This window comes from Phalacrocorax aristotelis, chromosome 7 (assembly GCF_949628215.1).
Source record: "Phalacrocorax aristotelis chromosome 7, bGulAri2.1, whole genome shotgun sequence".
Lineage (NCBI taxonomy): Eukaryota > Metazoa > Chordata > Aves > Suliformes > Phalacrocoracidae > Phalacrocorax > Phalacrocorax aristotelis.
In genome coordinates, this window is record NC_134282.1 from 15,573,813 (window position 1) to 15,592,552 (window position 18,740).

The window sequence follows — 18,740 nt, forward strand, 5'->3', positions numbered from 1 at the left end:
TAAAATTAAAATAAAACAAACAAGTAACTTGCAGATGGTGAGTCACTGCAAGGGCATCCTATCAAATAAAGTGATAGACTCCTTCAACATTTTTATGATTGCTTGAAATCTTCATGTCAAGATGAAAGTAGTTTGTTTTTTCTTTGAGCCCATTATTAAGCTCTATAGAAAAATACATTTATTTCCATTATGCAGGTGATCACAGAGTGTTCCTAAAACATCTCTTAGCCTGGAAATCAAGCATCAAGAACCATGTCTGTACACAAGACAGAAGCAACTGGAAATACAGCAGTTCAGGCTAGCATGGTAGTTTGTAATCAGAACTGTAGCCAAACCTCTACTTTCTCTCCAGCTTTTAAAATTGGGCAGGTTTCTACAACTCAGTCAACAGAGTTCTCTAGTCAGAAGCTTCCTGAGGAAGTGAAACTAAAAGGAAAATATGGGAAGCTATTTATTAGCTGCTGGTTTTTTTCAGATAGCCATACATGCCAAGTACTTGTGAGGTACCACAATATCTCAGTAATCTTCACCACTGTACATCCCATCCGTGTGAGGAAGCATGACTGGAACATTTCCTAAAGCACCCCAAGCCCTAGAAACACATTCCAAATAATCAAAGAAAACTCACCCTGCATCTCTGCAAAAACAGAGGTATCATCACAGACCAAGTTCATATAGCAACACCTTCACTGACAAAAGTATCCCACAGGCATCTCCAGGACCAAATCCCACCAAGAACAAAGCGTTCTGACTGACTCAAAGGGCCCTAGGTCGGACTTACAAATCCCATATTTCAACATTTCTCAACTGAAGTGATGAAATCTCTTGCATCTTTTTAAATACAATTGTTAAGAGTTACTAAGTTCGGTACAGAAAAAAACTTCTTTCCTGCGCGGGTGCCAGAGCAGGGGCACAGGCTGCCCAGGGAGGCTGTGGAGTCCCTTCCCTGGAGACATTCAAAACCTGCCTGGATGCGTTCCTGTGCCCCCTGCTCTGGGTGTGCCTGCTCACGAAAGGGGTTGGACAAGATGATCTCCAGAGGTGCCTTCCAACCCCCACCGTTCTGTGATTCTGTGTAAGTTACATTCAAGATGTACGAAAATTAAATTCTCTAAACTTTAGCTTTGGAAATACACCATAACTCAGTTTAGGTTCAAAATATACTCAGTCAAAACATTGATTAATATATCCTTGATGGTGAAATAGAGCATAGCGGTATGTTTTTAATACCTAAGAACATCACTTGACATTTTCACCCTCTAATTTAACCATTCTTGCTTTTGACACTTTTGTACATTTCCAAGTTTTTCATCTCTGTCACGGTCTGATAACTTTGGATGAGGTTACTAGTAATCACTCAGAAGAAATAATTCTTGACATTTGAAAAAACACCATTTGTACCTTTTTCATAAAGAAGTGACAGAAAAATCCTTGGCCATTAATATTTAAAACCTTGGCTCATAAAGATCTTATTTAATGAAAAACAAATATCTTACCATATCTACATGACAGTAAAGAACATGCTCTGGAAATGAAATATCAATTTATGGAATAATCATATTTACATTTGCTGATCCTCTCCCTAATCACAAAAAACCCACAGAAATTACAGATTAGATTTTGCTCCTTACAATAAATTGCTTTATGCAGAATCTGAAGGTAGCGCATGTAATACAGAAAAATATCCTGAACTTGTGCAAAACAGTTTGGAATAACATAACTTTTCAGTACCACATGAGTTTTAGAGACAGTTCAAATAATTGTGTTTACTACCTAAAAACTGATCTAATAGTCAGCACATCCTTCTTATGCTGCTTAACCTAACTACAGCTAACTATCTAGTAAAATACTCCTTTACAAGGAGCAAATTGAAGTGGCAAGCTACTAGCACTTAGTAGGCCCATTTTTGTTAAGTGATGCTAACTTAATAGTGAGATAAGTACAGCTTGCTGTGACTTCTTTCCTCCAACCTTAACATAAAATCCCATGAAAAACAGCATAAAATTCCCTGTTGCTTATTTGTCAAGACCATTTTTGGTTAGTTTAATAATGAAATCAAGTTAATATAGACTTATAATCCTTCACTGACCCTAACATGCCCTTGTCTGCAATTTAAGCTTTGTGGAGCAAATATGCAGCACCTTCAATACCAGTGGATTTTTTTTCAATTGATTTTGTAAAATATATACTCCTGAATTAATGGGATGTCAAGCTGACGTCTCTATATTCTCAAACACATTGTCCCAGTAAGCATGTTTATTTTAAATGCACCTGTAACTAATACTCCATAACCAGTCTTCATTTATACTTTGAATATCAGTTCATTATCTAAACTTCCAGAAAGATAAGCTTTCAACATAATGACTTTTCATAAGACTTCTTTGTCTAAGTGTATTACATAAATGATAAGGTAATCATGAATTTATATAGGAAAAGATAACAGTACAGTTACCACTAACTTGGTGTTGACACAACACTTCTGAATCAGACATTTTAATATCATTAACATTATACTTTTCACAATTCAACAAATGAGAAAAAGGCCAAAGTGATTCCTGAATTAGGTGCAATAGCACTGTGTTCAAAACCCACATTTTATTTCCTTCAGTTATATTTTTATTCAATAAATACCTAGTTTTCATGGAATACATCATGCTAAGTCTTAGATGAGCAGCACAGAGAAGTCGGAACTAAAACTATAGGAACATCGCACTAAGAGATGAACGTTGGGCCACTGGATGCAACATTTTCCAACACTGACATTACACAGAAGTTTCAAACAGTGGCCTCTAGGTAAATGCAGTTCTTTTGTTTTGATTTTTTGTTTGCACGTTTTTTTACAAAGAGGGATTTAACACAAGTACAGACTTACTTCAGTTGCTATACAATCTAAGGACTCTGCCTTCAGAATTGTGCAAACACACATTTCTGCAGTTATCTTCAGAGAATGATGATGACACAAGCCGGTTTTTCATTTTTCTGTTCTCAAACACTAATTTTCAGTAAGTAATTTCAAACAGAACATCCCAAAACATTCAGTTAGACCACCTTGAAATATTTAACCTTTCAACACCATTTTATGAATATCTCTCAGTTAACTTTTTGTCCGCTTGACTAAATATTATGTCTGAACATTTGGGGAACATCTTACCAAATTCTGTATTGTTTCCTTTGAGAGCAAACAGACACAGTATCTGCTGGAAAATCTGTTCAGATTCCTCTCTTTTAATTGCCACACATCAAAACCAAGCCTTTTCAAAAGGGAAAAAGAAACCTAGGTCAATTTTTCAATATACATAAACCGAGAACTGCGAAACGGTTTCAGGACTAGCTATCTTCTTCCACAGAAGCATTCAGAAATGTATCCAGATCACTTGCGGCAAAGTGTGGGCAGAAAAATATGGTGGTGATTAATCACCAGGCACCCATGATACAGAGCCTATATCATGCTTATATTTATCAGAAGTGACCTTTCTATGGCAAAATTGAAAGGCAGAAAGACTACTTGCTATTTTTACTACACTGAATGACAGAAATCAAGTAGGTGTGGAAGAACCTTGTGCATAACATTCTTATAAGAGCAATTTTGGTCTTAGAGTAGCTATTAGAAAAGTGAAATTAATTATATTTTTCCTTTTTTCATTAATGACGTTGGACAAGTTGGAATTGTCTGGAGTATCTTTCTACATTTTACATGTACTCAATCAGGTTACTTTGTACCTATGGTGAAAGGAGGAGTTAACAAGGAAATCAGAGTCTGTGCAATCCCAGAAATGAAATGTAATCGGCTATGATTCAATAATAACAACATGTATTAGGAAGGAATAGGTAAAAGCAGAAGCTGTTGGCATTATTTCCTGAGCCAAACCTTTTAAGGTGTCAGTGAATAGCAGGCTGTAATTTCACTTGAAAGCACTGCAAGAATTGCTTGGATGACGTCTCTCAAGAGTTTAGGAGTTTAACAAAATCCGCAACTTTCTCTCAAGATCTCAATACCATGATTTTAAATCTGTACCAGAGTGGTCACAGAATGCTTCAACACAGAGCATAACAAATACAAATGACATTACTTAGAAGGGTGTTTTAATGTACGTACAAATACTAAAACTTTATGTCAAACTCCCATGATCATTTGCAAGCAGGAAATGACAACAGATAATATCATTTTATGAATCTGATCCAGCTCTACCATACAAGACAGATGACAAAAATAAAAGCTCTTTTCTCCTTTCAGGGGGGAAAAAAAAAAACCAAACAAAAAACCTTAAATGTACAACTTCAGCAAGCTCCCAAGCTATCTCACTGACACACGAGTCAGATTCGTCTGTCATGTGCATGTGGCTTCAAAAATTAAGAGCAGGTGGATTTTAACTGAACTTCTCAATCCCACGAGACATTATTTTCTTTCTCCTCCAACATTTCAAGAGGCTCCCCATAAGACAGGAAAGAGAATGGGACACAAAAGCCATTTCTATTCAGTCTTCTTTGTGCAAGGTATCCTGGGACAGGCTGCATTCTTGTGTAGAGTTGCTGTTGGAACAGAAAGGAGGTTATTTTAAAATGTGTGCAAATATGTGACGGCGCTTATGTTTTTGAGAATAAATACAGAAGAAAAAAATTTGGAAATTACCTGTATGCAAATATTTTTACTAAGAATACACAATGTCTTTAAGGAAAAAAAAAGAATCAAAATGCTTTTATACACAAGAAAAGTGTTCCCTTAATTTTGATTCCAGTTAGTTATCCCTTCTTTCTCTTAACACAGATAAAAATAATGAACTGAGAGTAATCAAACGGCCTACAGTGTTTCACAATACCTGAGTAACTAGCCATTAGTTGTATTTCTACTGAGTTTCATATCTGCTTGTAGTGTAAAAGCTGAAGGTATAGTTCTGCAGATAAAAAGCAAGAAGCAGCAGCAGCCAGGCTGCTGGAATAAAACAAAAAGGAATTTTCACAAAGTCCATCTGAAAACAGGCATCTAAAAGGGATGGATAATGATTTTATATTGTAGCAATCTTTTTATGATCTAAACATAATTACCTGCTTGAACAATCTACTTTTCTTGATGGAGGGCTTCTATGAAGGCTTCAAGTTTCTCCTGGATTTCCCGAACTTTTTCTGGAGGGATTAAAAACATCACTGTTCAAATACCTACTACTCCAGTAAGGACATGCCCAGAAAGAGAAAGAAAACAACAACAAAAAACAAAACAGAAACCCAACCTGCAAAATTAACAAAAAATAATGCTGTCGTCAATATTACCCTATGCTTTTAGTTTAATTACTAAGATTTAGAACATTTTTCTACATCAGAAGAAATGAAACTGTCCCATTTGAAGAACTTCTACAAACATATTTTATCATTATCACGCTAATTTAATAATTTAAAAATTTACCAAAGCAATTCAATACTAGAAACATCGTATTTCAGAAAACCTGAAATTCCCATTCACCTGTTACATGTAGGGAGTCATTATCTTCTAAATGATGACCACTAATCCCTTTCCCTTTTAACCAAATATCCTTATTCTCCACAGCAAGTGTCACAAACACTAGTTGAAAGCTAGTGCCCTTCCAGAAGGGAGAATTTCAGGGAAGCAAATGACAGTACTCAAGATGCCTACTCAGAAGGGCGTGCACAATGTAAAGTTTAAAACTTGCACTTGATTTCCTTGCATTTCAGTAGTAACCAGATGGATGTGGGCAGAATCTTATTTTATATCAATACTAAAGCTGGGAGTTTATTCGTCTACAAAAACACTACTTGAACACAACTGAAAATAGCTACTAAGAATGAAAAGGCAACATTGATTTGGAAAAATTCAGGGGTTTAGGCATTTTTCCACTCTTTTCCCAATTCCATACGAGACTTGTCTGTCATCATATAACCTATTTGATTTATTAAATTGCTTATGAAGCAAGCTTTAGAACATAGCTGGAATCCAAAGCCTGCGAGATTTCCTGCTTCTCTCTCACCACATCCTCATTTGAAGCTCCTTCTGTGTGTGATTATAGCCATGAAAAACACGCACTTCAGACATATGAAGGAACAGGGAGAGCAGTAGGACAGACAAAAATAAGTTAGATGAGCATAAACAATTTTTTTTTTCCATGCTAAAAATACTATGGGATTAAAGCCGTATGTTCCCTTGTATGAGATATAAGGTTTGAGTTTTTTTTTTTTTAAATCTTTTATTAACGTTTTTTTCTCTTTAGCAATACCATATGTTATAAACTTGATTCGCTGAGCTGAAATAACAGCAAAACAGAAAGAAAAATAAAACAATCAGCCTTAAATGGGATATATATGCATGAGTGGAAAAAAACAACAACATTACCTCCAAAGAGAATGCTCTAAGGACGTAGCTAAGGGAACAAGAAATTCCATCTGGTAACAAAGTGACAATCCCACAGACAGTTACAAAACCCATTTTAGAGTAGTTATAATAATGATGACAATAATAAAAACTCAACAAAACCTCGTAGCCCTCTTCTAACAGAAGTAGAGAATTTTAGTTAGCATTTGAAATAAAATATGGAAAATAGCCTGCATGAGGATGAAGAAATCTCAAACTTATATCTTTATCATGCAATTCGTAGGTGACGAAGGGCAAGCCACTTATACTTTCAACACTTCAGCGTCCCCTTCCCCAGTGGTGCTTATCTAAACACAGATGTACAGAGAGGCTGAATCACACTCCGGGTCCTGAAGGAAACACCAGAGAACTTCCTTGAATTTCAGCTGATTTTGTTTTTTTAAAGCTCAGTGATATTAAATTTAAAGTGATATTAAATAAAAAGTACAATCAGTGTGGGGGCAAAAGATGTATCTTGGAAGTTAACAAACAGCAGTAGCTAATTTGTAACAGGAAAAAAATGTAATAAAATAATTCCTTGATTCATTTCAGCAGAGAGAATCTTTGAAAGCTGCCAATTTAAAAAAAGTAGTCCCATGATCACTTCTCCTTACTAAGCACATTCAAAGTGTTTTCATTACTATCTTTTTAAACAGAAAAAGATATGTTGTTTGCACGTCAGTATATAAACCTGTTATGTAATAGAAACACTAATTCTACAGCATTTATTTAGGCAACTACTTAGCTCGGCTTCCAGTACTGATGCTCTATGTATGTTTACAAAATTAGCCTTTGAAATAACATCCTATCATCTCGGAAAGAGTTGACATATTTTTGGAAATTATTAATCCTGGTCCTCACTCTCCAAAACGAGCAGCAGTGCCAGTGATATCTGGAGATAAGATCTCATGACCCAGAAGATCTCTTCATGTTGTACTTTCAACAGCTTTATTTTTGATGTGGGTTTTTTAATTGCTACATGCTTTCCCCAAGCATGTTCTTTATATTGATCAAGCCATTAGACTCAGCGAACGCAGGCAGATTTAGCAGTATTAAATGCTAATATTTTCCCTTCTCAACCTCTTGCTAATGAAATATTCCAGTCCTGAGAATTAATAGCATCAGCAAAAATCTATAATTATTATTTCACCCTTAAAGGTTTGTGCCAAGGAAATATATTTTAATTTTCTGATTAGGGCATATTAAAATAACAGGATAGCAAGTATGTATTATACCAGAATATAGTGAATCAGCTGTGTTTGCTCAGAGAACAGACATACTAAAATTGCCTCCATATTATGAGCACTTTATTAGTTTTTATACTTGGACTGAATTGAAATGATTGCTTAACTGTAACAATTATGAGGTCTTGAGGTAATTTAATGCTTTGAAAAAATATGCTGGCTATTCTTAAAAAAGAACAGTTACAATGACTGCCAAATAGCTGCAGTTATTCGTGCTATGCCCTGTATTCTTAGCAGTATTAAGCCTTTTGCAGCAGCAGACCCCAGCCAACCTGTAACATTTTCCCACAAGTCCCTTCTGTAGCACAGAGAAGCAGTCTGCTAAATTGTTTTACTTTTTTAAATAGGCTAATGGCAGAGTTACGCATTTACACAACACACATCTTAATAAACCAGTAAATATAAATGCTTGGGCAGAGCTCTTCTAATGAGCATAAGTGCAGGGTCTGCAATGCTGGGATAACTGCCCATAGTTTCATCAGCACCATGTGACATTGCGTTTGGAACAACAATTAATTGCTACAATTCAAGAGTCAGATGTTACCCATCTTTATTTGGGGAAGTTATCTCCTCTGTGAAATGCACAAGCTGTGTACCCAAATCTGCAGGATTTGATTGACATCTAGATCAAAATAAAGCATATGTAAAGCACAGTACATTTCATTTTGAGGAAGGTTTATCAACATGCCAAACCCAGAACATAATTTGGGTTTCAGATAAGAATACCTACTATAGAAGTAAATTAAAGGATGGACAAAAGTGACCTGTTGCTCTTTCTAGGTTTTGTGATACTGTGTTTTTCCATGTACAAGTAAGCCACAGATTAAAAGCATTCGGCTTGCTAGCAAATTGTTTTTGTAACAGGTTGAACTACCCCAGTACTGTTATACAATGCTCCAATACCCCAGAATGCTGTTAAAGTACGACACTTTTATTACATGGTACTGCAGAAGCTTGAATGCATACTATTGCTTACACTCGATTCTAGAAAGAGGACATGGCTTTTGGTAGTTTTAGTGCAGACCTGAAGTTACAAATACATAATTCTCCAGCACCTGTTAAACAGTGATCAAAAATCAAATGAAATCAATGAAGAATAACTGTAACTAAACCCTTGTTTCGATCTTTAGAACAGTAAAATTCACAGGCCTGGGGGCAATGAATGGCTATTCTACTTCCCATTTACCCCGTGTTTACCTAGAAGATAAGCTGCTTCATACATCAACTCATTATGCCTCTTGATCTGGTCATGAATATTCCCATAATCCTCCCTCCATATCCCATAAAACTTCACTGACAGAATGAGGAAATTCTTTATTCAGATGTCTTTGAGATCCTCATTCATGCTCAGTCTCTCCTTATCTCCATATGAAATGATATTGCTACCCACTCATTTTCTTTTCATTAATCCTGTGATCCTAAATCTAAGAGGCTCAAAACCAGACTAATTGATCTGTAATGAGGATTTGGGTACACTGTGAACACAGAAAGATGTAGCCACAGATTAAGTTTGCTTTTCCTAATATCATAAATTGGTCAGAAGGGAAACCCCTGAAATATTCAGTCTTACAAGGAGTGCTTGCTTACTGATTGCTGCCTTAGATAGCCAAGCTTATCTACTAATTAACAGTGCAGAAGCTGGGGAATCGCTGCTAAAATGAAACAGCTAAAGTAAGTTATCAAACCAATCTCCTGAGGTAAGGCCAAATAATCTCAAAAGAATATTAAACACAAATTACAAAAGCAAAGCACATTACGGATTTATTTCAACCATGCTCTAAGTAGTAGTTTTCTAGATATTTTCCAACTGCATTTTGTTTCAATAAAAGACGTGGCCTCTGCCCACAAAACCTGTCTTGTTTATGCTTCTAAAGATAAATTAATTTTGAGACATTCATATCATACATACTTACCTCTAAAAAGCTAATGGTTTTAGCACAGAATTTAAGAAATGTTCATGTTTGTGCCACAACAAGGAGAAAACTGCACGAGTATTTGGGCAAACGAAAGAGCTTTCCCTTCCCCTGTTTACAGGTTTCCCATATGACATCAGTTTTCAGCTGCAGCATCAAAACTAATTGTAAAATCTTTCTGATACAGATCCATCTTCACTTTGTACTTTGATGAAACTTACAGCATCAAACAACCGTGATAAAAATGTGTTAATACCTCATAATAAATCCTCCCCTTCTACACTAATGTGATTTCTACCTCCAACTAATGTTTACATGGCTTTGATACTTGAAAGCTCATGGTTGTTACTCCTTTTGCTCTAGATTCTGCTTAGACTTTAGGACCCTCTTTTTTTTTTTTTTTAAATCTTCCTTCCTTTCTTAATCCCTTCCTTGCCTATAAACATCCTCACTGCGTGCTGTGCTACTTCTGTGTTATGGTTAATTAACCATAGAGGTAGAAATGTTGAATTTACTGCTGTGAATGCATCATCTTTCCTCTAGTAAAAAAAGCCCAGTCTGTAGTCAGATTTCATCAGAAAGCCCAGAAGCATGCCATTAAAAACTGGAAATGTCGATCCACAGTTTCCTATTGAAAGCTGACTTTTAGCTTAGGGCTACCTAAGACACAGAGCCCATAGTTGTAAACAACCCGCTATGAACAGTCAGGTGGAGAAGCTGGGGGGGCGGGGAGGAAATAATCTCTTTGGAGTTCAGCCTTTTGTACCACATTCCTAGATTTTTGAAGGACCATGGAAAAAACTTTACTTCTTGTTGAAATAGTATGAGGCAGCATGCTCACAGTCACTCCAAATAATGCCCCAGAAAGCAGACTTTCCACCCAGTTCCAAGACCTGCATCAACATGCCTTCTCACGTCTCACACAACCACAGCCTAACAGCTACTCTAATTTACTGATCATTGCAGGGTCATGTCCTGCTGAATTTTAGAAAATCCTTTGAAACTACCCATCACAATTTTTGCCAGTTTCCTCTTGTTCACATACCATATTCTCCTCTGGATGAGGCCAAGAGGAAAGCTAAAGTGGATTTTTTTTGGGGGGGATGTGGGGAGTGTGGGGGGAGCAAAACCACCCAGGCTGCCCTTAAAGAGACAGAACATTTATCAGCTGCAAAGACAGATTTATAAGTAGAGGGCCCCTCTGTTCCTTTAAGGCTGCAAAACAGATGGGAAGTGAATGGACAGTCAAAGGGTCAAGAAAACACATGGGAGGTGCTGCTTGTCTGCTGTATATATGTTCCCAGCATAAGAAAGAGGTCAAGATTGTAACTGCATGGCTGGGTGCAGGAAAGGCCTTTTCTTTAAGCTGTTACAAAGACAAACGCTGTTCCTCATCCTGCTGTCAAACTGCTATAAATACTGGTTCGTCAAGAGAGTTTCAGCAGCTAAAAGTTTTTTAAAAAAGGCTAAGCAGGAGGATGAATCATGTGAATGATTCTTAAACAATTAGCTCATTAGGGTAATAAAAGCACTGCAGAACCCTGAAAAGTTTAAATGGAATTTGTAATAGTTCATGTAGTAAATCCATGAATTATTAAAATATACAGCCTTTAAAATGCAAGTTTGCAGAAAATACTTAGCATACTCTTTAGTTACTAGTAGTTAGCTTGAATGAAGATGCTGATGCTACATCGTAGTAGCTTTCCTTTATTGTTACAAAATGTTTCTTATGTGTATTGCAATCTATACTGAGATTTGAACCTGCGACCAGTTTAATTGAGTTCTTTCTCTAAATTCTGACCTCAAAGTATGCTCACTGGAATGGGATAATTATGACACAAAAAAGTTATGAATATAATCAGGCTTCCCATCCCAGACATATGAAGCTAGACATCCACCATTATGTTCACCAGAGTTGCTGACAACTTTTCTACTTGCCTTAAATCCCTCTGCTATCCTGAGAAAAAAAGGTATTTTGATCTGAGCAACACCTAGAATATCTGTAGTCCAGTTACCAGTTCCAGAAAGATGATAAGGACAGGGACATGCTCTAACTATCCAAGTACCCCAGGTGAGATGCTTTAATTATAAAATAGATGAAGATAATATTTCAGTGTCCTCTCAGAAATATTTCTTTTAAACCCTAGAACAGGACAAGGTTCTAAACATGTTATTTTAATATCACTATTAAAATCTCCAAGGCTCAGTCAACATACCAATTTCATGAATATGAGTTCTAGTGACCTCGTTGAAAAATCTCATTTTGCATGGCATTAACAGGAGAAAACATGGAGGAACCTATTTCCTACAAAGACGTGTATCTAGTGTATATTTTTTCTTTTCCTTGGTGTAGATGAATCCACCTTTAAAACAGGAAAAGATCACCTCCAGGTTGTATATTTAGCCTGCTGTAGAAACATAATAAAATCTTAGTCTTAAGAGGTCATTTTAGGTGGGGCAAGGGGTATCACAGCTGCCATCACTGAAGTTACTTTTGTTTCAAGTATTAATATCACATTAATTATTAATCCCTGCATGTAATTTCTGAGCAAAGCTATCAGCTGCCTGTACAAAACAGTATCACCTTTATTTCAGACTAAAGATAACCAGGCAGCAGTAGAAGAGAGCTTGTCTGAAAACACTTCCGCTATTTTTACAAGGTATTGAGTCTTTTAGCATTACTAATAATGCTTTTTAGCACCAGAAACAGGAATTGTGCATTGTGCTGATGAAATTGTAGATTACTAATCAACCAGTGTCTTGACCTATAGCTGCCCCAGATTCACAAGCGAGACCTCTGCAGCTTAATGAAACTGCTTCGGCAACACATCCCCCTTCAGCTGAACAGAACAGAAGCTGACTGTGTTTCTTGGAGCAGTCCCTGGGGCTCCTCATGCTGGCAAGCACGAAGCCTTTCTGTCTCTGACAGAGCGAATGAGAACTGAGGTATGGGGCTGAAGCAAAACTGACAACTATGTAGACTACTGACTATGTAAGATATGTTTCTATGGGCTATTATACATCAGTCCCACTTATCTACAGAGAAGCAGCTAAATATTACCAAATCGTGATGTGAGGTCACAAACTAGCAATCGTTTCTACACTGTCATTAAGGCTAGTTTAATGTACAAATGATTATTAATCTATATTAAACTACACGTTTATGAGAGTCATGATGTCTGCAATAGCAAGGTAGGACTTGGGCACCCTTCAGCCCTCTCCTCTACCTTAGATTTTTAATGACAACTGTTCTAGTAACTCCACCTTTCAACAGAATTTAGCTGTGCTGCTTACTGGACGGCGAGAAGGAGCTTAGTAGCAGAATGACAAGGCAACCAACCCCACAAAACAGACTCACACCTTGAAACAGACTTATGGACACTGAAAGACTTAATTTCAAAATCAAAACTTACGCTAGAATGAATCAGAACATGATAATGTTCATTATTTTGGGTGGAAATAGTGAAAAGTATAGAGGCAAACCAGAAATATTACCCAATGATTCATCCAGTGATGTAAAAAAAAATTAACTTTTTCTTCTGCAGAAAGGATACATATAGCTACAAAGGTAAATTACTCATGTAAAGAGTACTGCAACCCTAAGGCTATAAAACTGTAAAGAGAATTCAACCTAAGGAATAACTGATATATGTTGGTTCTCCACTGAAAATAAAGCATACTCAGTAGTTAGATAATAAAATAATATGCTGTCAGGACTATTTATGTGAGATTCTCTCTAAAATAAGATGTCAGAAAATGAAATGCTAATGAGATAAACTTTTACATCATAAACTTCGTTTTTGATAGTCAGAAAACTAAGTCACCATACCCTGAAGAAAAACAGGTCGTTCTATTATTTTTTCTTAATTTGTCATCATTCCTAGCTGAAAATATTTCCTGCCTGGTTTTTTTTTTTATACAGACTTCCAAATTAGAAGCAAAGTGGAGTACACTACAACACTGACAAAGTGCAACATACACAACGCTGACTTCTCCAGCTTCTGAAAATGTGAATGTTACACTACACAGTTCCACAGTAGTTTAAAACAAATACAGTGGTCAGTTTAAAAGTTTGCATTTATATAGAGTAACCTCTCCATGATACATACTTATTTAAATTTTGATTACTAGGTACCCTCATAAGCAACCAGTGATAAAAGAAAATAGCATCTAGTTAGATGTTTTGATCCTTGCATCATTAACGAAACATTAGGAAAAAATAAATTTGGCGCACAACACCAGAATGATGCTGAAGTACAAGAGACATGGACTTAGGGTAAGATTAACAGGCATTAAATATGTCATTACTCATGTAGCAGTTTATCATTATTTTTCAATGTCAACTTTAAGTGATAGGCTTTGCTTAGTCAGTGACAAATGTGCTGAACTTTGTAAGGATCCGTTTTAGAACCTGGACTTCAGTGCCTAACTCTTCATCAATAACTTTAAGAAATCACAGACAGACAGACTTTGGTCATCTGGGAATCTTAAGTTAAGTAAACCATCACTCCATCACAGGAGGTTTACAAGTGATGTATGTTCTCCCTTGAGGATTACTTCCCTCTCTGAGAAGATGCAGCTTTTTGAAGCACTTTCTGCCATGACACAAAGCAGCAACTACCTTATCTGCAGTTTGACACAGACTGTCCTACACATTCTTCTGGTTCTAATTCATTAGTTTCGTGCAGCTGCCTCAAAACTCACACAGGAAAAAAAGAGAAGGACTTAAACATTCAACCAGTGTCTTTCATGTCAAAGCACACTCGCTTGGATTAATTATCTACATGGAATTAAAAACATTATAATAATGCAAAACTAATTAATTTGCACTTTAACAGAGTACCAGAAAGTTAGCAAATCTACTAAAAATAATGGGATGCGCTGTTGTTGACTTGCTCATATTCAAAGTTAGGGGAAATTGAAGACATGACCGCACAGACTGATTCCGGGCATGTTGCCCTCTGACTTCCTGCGTCATGGAGCACCAGGCCTCTACAGAGCTCCAAGGGAGCACAGGAGTCATACCGCCACCAGCACACTGGTAACACCAGCACAAGCTTGAACTCGTTATAACACAGATGGCCCACAAGAGCACTTCATTTGACTGATTGAGATTTGGGCAGAAATGAATGTGCTTTAAGAGACAACCAGCCTCTGATAAGATGCAGGCCATGTTAACATGCTGGGGAAACTGCTGGCAGGGGACTGTGAAGACAGCAGCTACTCTGCACGTGATTATCAGAAGTTGAGATCTGTTTGGTGATTCCCAGGGGGAAATGGCCGCTCTGCTTTTGTCTGGTTAGAAAGCTACAACATCTACTGGTATAACCTGCCAACTCAGGATCAGACTGTAACTGAGTGCTCCTCGCTGCTATGACTGGCTGAAAGGAGCAAAAAGAAACTGCTGCCACTTCTGTGAGTTTTCTTACAACTATAAAGTGTCCACATTTTTACTTACATAGCTTCTATAGCTTCTAAAACTCCAGTATTTAGGCATCGTGGAAGAAATGAGAGCACAAAATAATGATAATTCTGCGGGAATAATATTACTCCTCCATTTGGATTCCCTAGGATGCTTTCCTCTTTCTCATGTCTGAGAAGCGGGGGCAACATCTGAGCTCTACACTCAAATACCTTCAAAATTATACCTTTTCTTCTTGTATCTTGTAAACACCAAACCCATGTTCGTTCTGAACAAGCACCTTAAGCACTGATTTAAGGACTACTAACCAATGACTTTTGAGCTGTTTTGTCCGCCTCTGGTTTCTAGGGGGAAATTACCTAAGATCTGCTTATTTGAGAGATCTCTCCCCCTACAGCTGAGCTTTGCCCTCTATGGAACGCTGTCGCCTTTTAAAAAGGTTGATGCTCACAATAGGAGAAAATTGAAGCAGAGGCTTTAGAAAACCAAGTCAAAGCATGATTTTAAGGAGCACATGTAATCAACAATGTAATGTAGGACAGAAGTAAAATCAAAATAGTGTTGACAGTCATTTCAAGGGACTGAAATTTAACTAGGCTACAGTAATGACCACAATATAGGATTAGTTTCACACAACATTTTTATTCTGCAGCTAACAGCAATGAAAGAAAAAAATGTAACCACAGAGCAAGCGATTATCTGCAAAGTACTGTTCACAGACTTTATCCCCAACTTTGCATAAACGCATAACAAAAAAAAAAAAAAAAGACTTGGATTTATATCAGTTTGTTACATACAACAGACACGACGACAGAGCCCACTCAGCTTCGCCAAATACATCACAGGAATTCCAGATCCTGACTCAGAAACTTGCATATGGAAGTTCCAACCTTCGCCAACATTAGCTTTCTAACTCCATTAAAATGGAGAGCTGCTTATATTAATACACGATATTAAATCATTCATGCTCAAAGTTTGCAAAAGGTTTACATTCAACACTAACAGATTCAACACAAGAGAAAAACTAAGTTAAGAATTTAATGCAGTGGTTTTAGAGGAAAACTTGAAAGTATTTTAACGTAACACTGGTTTGTTTAGTTTTTCTGTTTTAGTCTTTACAAGAAAATAATTAAGTCCTGCAAACTCTTATGTTTCATATCTTACAAATATATAAAAGAATTTACACAAATGGCCCTGAGCTATCTTTTCTTCATGTGAGGGTTCACTCCTCAAAGTTTCAAAAAGCTTTTGTGCAGAATGACATCTCAGCTAGCTCATGACATCTGCACAGGTGTCAATATTACTGACAAATGAACTTGGAGGCTGACCCCTACACATTCGTACCTAGTAATTTCAGGATCAAGTTTTCCACAGGCATTCCGTAAGTCCCATCCCACCTTCTGCCAGTGACTCTCCCTGTGTAAATGCATGTGGTTTTACTTATGATTTGGTGAAGTTCCGGGTTTTCTTTTCCTTTTTTTTTGTGACAAAACAGGACATTGGATGAATACTATGCTGACTTAGGAAAGATGCTTTGCACGTACTATCCTTATATATGTGTTTATCCTGTGCATATAAAAGATGCCTTTGCAACATTCATAGTTTAGCTGTTTAAAAGGAATAAAGCAGAAGAAATGAGATGACAGAGCACGTATTTCTTTGGGGTCTGTGAAATTTCATCTCTAGTGAAGTCAATGGCAAAGCTCCTGCTGACTGCCTAGAGCTAGGATTCACCTTAAGTATTCAATGTACATGTGCACCACCTAGCATGTTTTAAATGTAACTGCAATATGAATATATGTAGCTTAGGTTTAGGATACGACACTAGAAGATCCCATTTCCTTTCAGAAATTATTAAAGCATTCAGTTCATAACAGTTTTTAGTAACAAAGCTTAATAAACTAATACTTTCCATGCAGTTGCTAATGAGAAATGTGTAACTAATAAAAGAAATGACCATCCATTACAATTTTCATAAATTATATGTCATACAAACAAAAAAACCCCAGAGTGGAAAACAAGAGGCCCAAGGCTAGGCAAGTGTGTCTTCCTACTAGAGGAAAAAACCTAGCATCGAAGAAACCAATGCCCACTGCCTAAGCCTGGCTCACACATCAAAAAGGCAAGAAAATCTAACCAGAGATGGGAGGCTTAGCACTAGCGTGCTCATCCTCCCCACTCCTCCTATAAAGGCCATTCATTGCCACCTTGTGTTGGAAAGTTGTATGGCAACTTAATTACTGTACAAAGTTCACACTATTGAGGAAGTTTGCTTTGGCCTTTTATTCAAAAAGAACAAGTCCAGCAGAGTGGAATTCTGGAAACAATTAAGTAGTTCTGGGAAGCCTTTCACTGGGAGCTCAACGTTAAAAAAAACCCGCCATGTTCAGAAGTAGTCTACAAGAAAGTTAAGGTTTATCCACATGCTATCAGTTTTGCATGGAACTACAAAGTATTTCTGCTGAAATTATTACTTTATCATTTGTGTTAAAAATAAAACAGCAGGAAAGATATTATTTATCTTGAAAAAATTTTTTTCACCGATGTATTAGTTTTTTTCCAGAAAAAAAAGTATTACCCATTACTGAAAAACATAACTAAAAAGATATAGTTCTAGGGACGGTGTGACTTCAGAGAATTGTCTTTTATAAATAATCAACCCACTTTAGCATTGCCATCGAAAAGATCCTGAAACTCAGCAAATGCCAGCAGTTTTACCGTTTTAACAGATTTTGCAGAACCCCCCCCATTTTAAAGTACATTTTAAATTTTTAAAAAAATCTGTAAGTTCATAGGCAGCCTGCATGAATATTCAATGTTAGTCACGCTGGAAAAGTTAGACACAAATACAGGAGAAAACAGTATGAAGTAGTAAATACTATAAAAGATTACTGACAGAATTAAAAGATATATACTGACTGATCCATCTTATAAAGGATTATAGAAACAAAGGGTAACTAATATTTAAACAAGAGAAAGTGGAAAAGCTTTATGTACAGCTGTAGACACTTCTGCATAACACAGCCGTAGGCATTTGAAGGGACTGATTTGCCACCATTAGATACTAGATGTTCCCTCCAGCCACAAGCAGTGCCTTAAAGCCTGCAATACAAACAGGCTGTCCTGACAAGAGGCGTTTTTATGAGTGGAAATTCTCCTTCTAAAAGATTAACATTTACCATTATACTTTTAGCTCCCTCTACCCCATTCTACTTCTTAGAGAACCTAGCACATGGTATATTTAAGATACTGATTTAAGTAAGCATATAGTAAAATACTACATTGTGTGGAATATAAGTTTCAAATCAAAACATTTTGTCCTTCAGCAATGAGAACAATGAAGGTGCACATGCCAACTGGAAAGTAAATGTAATTCTTCCTGTTGCTGATGAAGCTACCCAAGACAGGGTGAAAGACCTGGGTACCTTCTTCAACTAACAGACAACTTCGGTGAAGAACTTCTTAATATAAATAATGCACCAGGGTTGTGAGGGAGGTTGTAAACAACTGCATTAAAACAGATCCCTACCAATTCTTGAATGTCTGAAGTACCCAGTTAGACATACAGGAGACAGAGAGCTAATTCCTCTTGTTTCTGGATCCTCAGCAAAACAATAAACATATCTCAACTGTCCCTACGGTTTAAAAACATGGCATGGAAAATGACTAGGCTCTGAACTGCCTGCAGAAGAACCTGGAGTTGTATCAGGTAGTCCAGTGCAGCCATCAGCTTGCTGCTCAGCAGCAGGCAAAAAAGAAAATGGACTACAAGGAATTACTGTACAAAGACCAGATTAAAAACC

General features: G+C 36.8%; 1 protein-coding gene across 6 annotated transcripts in view; it reads right to left on the reverse strand.

Moving 5' to 3' along the window:
• Positions 1-3,205: 3,205 nt before the first annotated feature.
• The window catches only part of OPA1 (OPA1 mitochondrial dynamin like GTPase), a 57,554-nt gene continuing 42,019 nt past the window's right edge, over positions 3,206-18,740 (reverse strand). For all 6 annotated transcript variants that reach the window (XM_075098944.1, XM_075098942.1, XM_075098940.1 and 3 more), the window contains 2 exons: positions 5,044-5,121; positions 3,206-4,530 (listed from right to left, as the gene is read on the reverse strand). In XM_075098944.1, the coding sequence (XP_074955045.1) occupies positions 5,057-5,121 (65 nt within the window). In that variant the 3' untranslated portion in view covers positions 3,206-4,530; positions 5,044-5,056. The remainder of the gene's footprint in view (positions 4,531-5,043; positions 5,122-18,740) is intronic.